Consider the following 6,589-nt stretch of genomic DNA (forward strand, 5'->3'; position numbering starts at 1 on the left):
ATTTTTTAATCAGTTTCCTTAAAATTCTAATTAATAAGATCTTATAAAAATGATAAGTACATAATTTTTCTAGCACTTTTTTTTATCATTGATTAAAATTTCAAAAATCTAAGAAATTATAACTAATTCACTAAAGAACATATGAAAATTATGTTTGGAAGTATTTTATTAACATTTTTTGCACTCATCCACAATAATAAACTAAGTGCATTGGGATATTTCCTTGAAAAATAGTTATATTTTTGTTAAAATCTCTTGAAATAATAAAATATTTATTTTATAAATAAGTTAAAACAAATACTTTGTCTAATATATTGAGTTAAAAAATTGTTCGCAGTCTAATTGGTCTAATCTAACCACTAAAAACACCAATTTAGATCTTATCTTACTCTTCTGTCTCCATAAAAGATGGTACTGTAACAGTATATTTGCATTCAATAATTCAGTTAAGTTAACAAATCAACTAATTAATCGACAGTCTAATTTTTGAACTGGTCAATGTAAATTTAAGATTGTTCAGTTGCAAACGTCAGAATAATCAATATCAATACAGGATAAGTCAATTTGTTAATGAGATCATTGTGAAAATAAGTCAATCTCAAATGTTTTTAAAAATGGTCATGATTTCATCACGTTATTTGACACTATATTGTGGAAAAATGTGGAAATGCAACTAATGCTCTGCTATAATTGCAGTCATGTTTTGGTTACGGATGGTCCAAAACCCTTGATGTTGTGACAAAAAATATGTTTCTAAACTAACTATTTTTTAAAAACCTGTATATAGTTATATAAGATAATTATATACAAGATAATTATGTTAAATTTAATAATAATTAATTTAAAAATCATACTAATTTAATTTTAATGGTTGACAGAATAAAGTTTATCATCATCCAAATACAAATTAGTTTGTTTCATGATAAATAATTTAAAAATCATATCAACCTAATAAAAAAAAGTGATACAAACACGAAACAGTAAATTAATTCTCATGCCACGATTGTTTTAATTTAATCAGTGATTTTAAATTCAAATATTAAATATGTTAATACAATAAATATTTGGAGAGGAAATTTTTCACTACTCATAGTGATCATATCCGTTTAAGATTATTTTTGGTAAAAAAATACTTATGATCTAAATAAAAAATTAATAACAGTAATAGTTTATGATTGATTGGAAATATAATTTTTTTATACTGTATAATTATTAAACTCCCGTAAATATTTAGGAGAAGTTTTTCCAATCATATATAAATAGTTGTATCTAAACCCAAAATAATTGACCAATAGCTTTTTGAGAGAAAGAAGAGGCAGTGGAGAGAATGTGAATTTGGAAGAACAAGAACAACATAGGGTTAGTGTAAACAACAATAATACAACAGTGCAAGGGAGTGTGGTGTGCAGCAATTTGATTATAATTGTTGGGATTTGTACGGTGTCCTCCTTAAGACTCATCTAAGGACAGCCCATCGGTTGATCAGGACCATTGACTTGTTCAGTTGGTGGGCCGTCCCTAACTCAATTTACATGTGAGGTTGGTGAAAGGTACTATCAACCTTTTTATTTAGTTATTTAATTCCTTTTCTTCTCTCTTTTTATTTTCCCCCCTATGGTTAATTGGTAATAAACCTACCTCTCCCATAGCATAGGTTATAGTCATAGACATTAGTCATATAGCTCAGTGCTCAGTGACTGTCTCTGAATTATTACTCACTCGTGGGCATTTATGGCTGTGGGGCAGACCTACTGATACCACTCTCAATTTTTATGTTACACTTGGATGAGTTTCAATTTTCAACCCTTTTGCTTGTAATTGTAAGTAGTTGTAGTAGAGTGTGTGTGCTCAAGGAGAAAAGTTGACCCCTGTCTTTATTAGGGATTAGTAATTACCAGTAAATAGGAAACCACAACAACTTGAAAAACAAAATAAAGTCACTTGTAATTTAGAAGGCAAAGCCCTACATTAGTGTTTCACTATATGATGTTAAATTACAGTTACAATTTATCGTAATTCTTGATATTATAAATAGTTATGCATAAATGTAGTTGATGTAGCCATAATGGTAGAAAATCTTAAAACTTTTGATGTTGCAGCCTAAATCATGATCAAAGATAAAAAAAAAAATGATGCTTTTTTAGATGAAAAAAAAAATAGGAGAAAAGAACAATACGCCGGTCCAAGAAAATGTTTACTGAAATACACGTATATTTAACTCACTCAAGAAAATGAATGAAACTTCAATATAGAATTTATCATATGTAAGATTCTGTCTTGTTTTATTCATCAATCTCTTGAAAATGATGTGAGAATGATGTTTTAAACCTTGGTTGCATATATTATTTCGTCATGAAAACTGCACATGATTTTTACATTTACTATTTGAAAGTGTGTGACTTTCAACTGTATTTATTTCCTTTCAATAGATATTTAGTAGTATTATTATTATGATTATTGTGATAATAATTGTTTATTTACATTAGTAAGTTAGTGATTGGCATCACTACACCTCCCCAAACAAAAGTGCAAGAAAAAGGCCATTCAGTGAGGAAGCAGAGAGGCCAGTTATAAATTCATTGTCAGTAACTCAAATCTCACCTTCACAGTTCTCACACCACTTGTGTTCTTGTACCACTCTGTGTCTTCTTTTTATTTCCTCCCCCCCCCCCCCCCCCCCCCCCCCCGGGTGTGATTTTAGTTTTGTTGTTTTCCTCTGCTTGAAAAGAGTGGAAAAAAAAAAAAAAAAGCAAAGCTATTATCTATATTCATTTTCATCTTCAAATCTTTCTCTCAACTGAAGAAGAAGTAACAACAACAACAACAACAAAAACAATGGTGGTGAAGAAGCCACGGATTGTGATAATTGGAGCAGGAATGGCAGGCCTAACTGCTGCCAACAAGCTCTACACTGCCACAGCCTCAAAGGACTTGTTTGAGCTGTGTGTTGTGGAGGGTGGAACAAGGATTGGTGGAAGAATCAACACCTCAGAGTTTGGTGGTGACCGTATTGAGATGGGAGCAACATGGATCCATGGAATTGGTGGCAGCCCTATTCACAAGATTGCTCAAGAGATCCACTCACTCCACTCTGACCAACCTTGGGAGTGCATGGATGGCAACACTGTCACTGATGATGCCACCACTATCACCATTGCTGAAGGTGGCTTCCACCTCCACCACCCTTCCATTGTTGACCCCATCACAAAGCTTTTCAACACCCTCATGGAATACTCTCAAGGGAAGCTCAATGATACCACTTCAAAGGGTGGAAGTGAACTTGAAAGCTATCAAAAGTTGGCTGCTAAGGTTGCTTCTGTTTCTGCTTCTTCCAACAACAACAACAAGAACAACCTTAGTGTTGGTTCTTTTCTCAGACAAGGGCTTGAGGCATACCAGGTTTCAAAGGAGGAGCAAGAGGAGGTGAAAGGGTGTGGGAACTGGAGCAGGAAGTTGCTTGAAGAAGCAATCTTTGCAATGCATGAGAACAACCAGAGGACATATACTTCAGCTGATGACCTTTTCACACTGGACTATGGTGCTGAGAGTGAGTACATAATGTTCCCAGGTGAAGAAATCACTATTGCTAAAGGGTACTTGAGCATAATTGAGTACTTGGCTTCTGTGTTGCCACCTGGTTTGGTTCAGTTGGGTAAGAAAGTTACAAGGATTGAGTGGCAGCTTGATGATGAGAAGAGGAAGAAGGGTGGTGCTGTGGAAAATAATGGATGTTGCTCTTCTTCTTCTAGGCCTGTGAAGCTGCATTTTTGTGATGGCTCAGTTATGTATGCTGATCATGTCATTGTCACAGTTTCACTTGGAGTGTTAAAAGCTGCTATTCTTGATGATGATGATGATGATTCGGGTATGTTCTATCCTCCTCTTCCCCCTTCCAAGACTGAGGCTATTTCAAGGCTTGGTTTTGGTGTTGTTAACAAGTTGTTTATGCAATTGAGTCCAACACATGGAGGATTGAAACAACATGAAAATGAACAATCCGACAAAGGGTTCCCTTTCTTGCAAATGGCTTTCCATTCACCTCAATCTGAAATGAGGAACAAGAAAATACCATGGTGGATGAGGAGGACAGCCACCCTTTTCCCCATCTACAACAATTCCAGTGTCCTCTTGTCATGGTTTGTAGGGGAAGAAGCACTAGCACTTGAGTCACTCAAAGATGAAGAGATCATAAACGGTGTTTCATCCACAGTCTCATTCTTTCTACAGCATCACTCTCAGTGGCAAAAGGGTTCCACCAGTTGTAGTTCACATAAACTGTGCAATGGGAATGTGAACTCTGATGAGGGAAGATCTCACTACCTACAAAATGAAGTGAAGTTTAGTAAAGTCTTGAAGAGCAAATGGGGAACTGATCCATTGTTTTTAGGCTCATACAGTTATGTTGCAGTAGGATCAAGTGGTGATGATTTAGATATAATGGCAGAGCCATTGCCAAAAGATAACAGCAGTTGTCAAGCTTCTTCTGCAGCTTCATCATCTCCACTTCAAATTTTGTTTGCAGGGGAAGCAACTCACAGAACTCATTATTCCACAACTCATGGAGCTTACTTCAGCGGTCTTAGGGAAGCCAATAGGCTTCTTCAACATTACCATTGTGTTGGGATTTATAACAACTAGTATTTTTATTTTTATTTTTATTTTTTTTCCCTCTTTTAAAATTTTTGAACATTAATCTCTATGATATTACTATTCCCATTTTCATTTTAAACGTCTTGGTTTCTCTTTAAGGAAAGTAGTGAGTGATTGGGGGAAAAAATCAATATTAGAAGGGGGGCAAGATGAATAGTGCGATGGGGACATTTTAGATGTACTACTTGAAGTAATTTTTCCCCAATATATATTCCTTTCTCTTCATTTACGAGTGTAGTATCTTTTTCATTTAATCAGTCTCCTTGTTAATCTTTCAAAAGAAAAAAACTAGATGAGAATTTTGATGACATTCAGAATCTGAAATTTAGAACTAGCAAAGCTTTTCAGATATGCAAATGCAATGCAACCCCCCTATGTCATGTGAGTTCTCTGGCTTCTCTCAAAGGACAGGATCCGCCAAACCCGGCTCTTTCCAGCTTGGAATCTCCTCATTAAGTTCTACGAAGTGAAATATGGCTTGTCAACTGCTCAGACCTATATATGTGTTCTTGTCATGTATAACCTCTACTCAAAAACTTTGATGATGCTATGCTACCTTTAAGAGAATTTGTCCTTCATGTGATATATAGATAGAGCTTCTGTAATTGAGTGGTAAGGAGTTAGTTCAATTCAATTCATCCTTGTTCATTCCATTCTACATATATAATCAAGTTTAATATTTTCAGTGTAAGGCAACAAAAAAGGACCACTTTGTATGTATGTGTAAACTGTTTATAGTAAGCAAAACCAATGCAATGCTGGGGCTAGCGGGCTTAAAATGTATGACTTTAATGTTGGAAGAGTTTGTTTAAACATATTTTTTGAAAAAAAATATATTTTAATAGAATAAATAACTTTTTGTTTTTAGTGTGTTTGTCTAAATTGTTTTTATTTTAAAAAAAAATATTTTCTGTTTATTTGAGAAACAAATCTTATCTGTTTATTTTAAATTTTTTTAAGTTTAAACAAATAAGTCCATTTTCTCAAATGCAAACACAAGTGCATACTTAAACTTTGATTCCAAACAAACAAAGCCTTAACAGGAAACTCCAAAAGCATAGATTTGTTTGAGTCATATATATATATATATATATATATATATATATATATATATATATATATATATATATATATATATATATATATTCAGAGGTGAGTGAGTGAGTAACTTGGGACAATAAATGAGCTGGCTAAAACTGTATAGAATTCACATGAAAAAATGGATAGATAGAGGCACCAATGTGGTAGGGTCCCATTATGCACCCTTCCTGCCCCCATGATCAGTTGCGGTCGATCAGACCAATAACCAAAATGTCCTTTAACAATGAGACAGAATTTGTAGATGCTTATAGCCATCTGATTGCAGTGATCTTTTGTGCAGAAGCTCTCTTGGTCAGGATTCATGAAAACGACTGGTCCCATTCCTCTGCCTATTAGTACGTATATTGCCAATAGGACAGACATATACACATACATGTAGACCATTTTGCTCCAAGTAACAAAATCCCCTACCTACCAATTGTTATTCAAAGCAAATCCACTAGTATCATTCATATCATATATACTAGTTACAACTACTACTCCCTTAGGGGGCTTGCTTGATTTTGCCTGCTTCACAGTAGAACTAGAACAACCCCATGTTACAATAATACTCTCTGTCATAATGTGTCATTGCCATGTTTTTATCTTCTATATGCTTAATTAATTTTGTTCCTTTACCACCAAGAGCATGGATTAACTGATGTAAGATTGTTCTAGCTTAATTAGTATTTTAAGTTCGAGTCCTGGATATGTAAGTACTTTAAATACTTGAAAGAAAAGTTTGATCACCCATAATAGTCTTATCCGACTCGAATAAAATTATCTGGAATGAAAAATACATGCTTTCTAAAAAAAATCGCATCCCTCTTATTCATATTGTCATGCATACTGTAAACCA

The 6,589-nt window shown here is 34.0% G+C and overlaps 1 protein-coding gene across 1 annotated transcript; it reads left to right on the forward strand.

Moving 5' to 3' along the window:
• Positions 1–2,604: 2,604 nt before the first annotated feature.
• On the forward strand, positions 2,605–5,329 carry LOC100778778 (probable polyamine oxidase 5). The gene has a single exon (XM_006586945.3). The coding sequence runs from the start codon at positions 2,836–2,838 to the stop codon at positions 4,636–4,638; it is 1,803 nt and encodes a 600-aa protein (XP_006587008.1). The 5' UTR covers positions 2,605–2,835; the 3' UTR covers positions 4,639–5,329.
• The last annotated feature ends 1,260 nt before the right edge of the window (positions 5,330–6,589 follow it).

Source organism: Glycine max, chromosome 9, assembly GCF_000004515.6.
Source record: "Glycine max cultivar Williams 82 chromosome 9, Glycine_max_v4.0, whole genome shotgun sequence".
NCBI lineage: Eukaryota > Viridiplantae > Streptophyta > Magnoliopsida > Fabales > Fabaceae > Glycine > Glycine max.

Coding starts and splice junctions, on each gene's coding strand:
- LOC100778778 (XM_006586945.3), top strand. CDS start 2,836: ATGGTGGTGAAGAAGCCACGGATTGTGATAATTGGAGCAGGAATGGCA.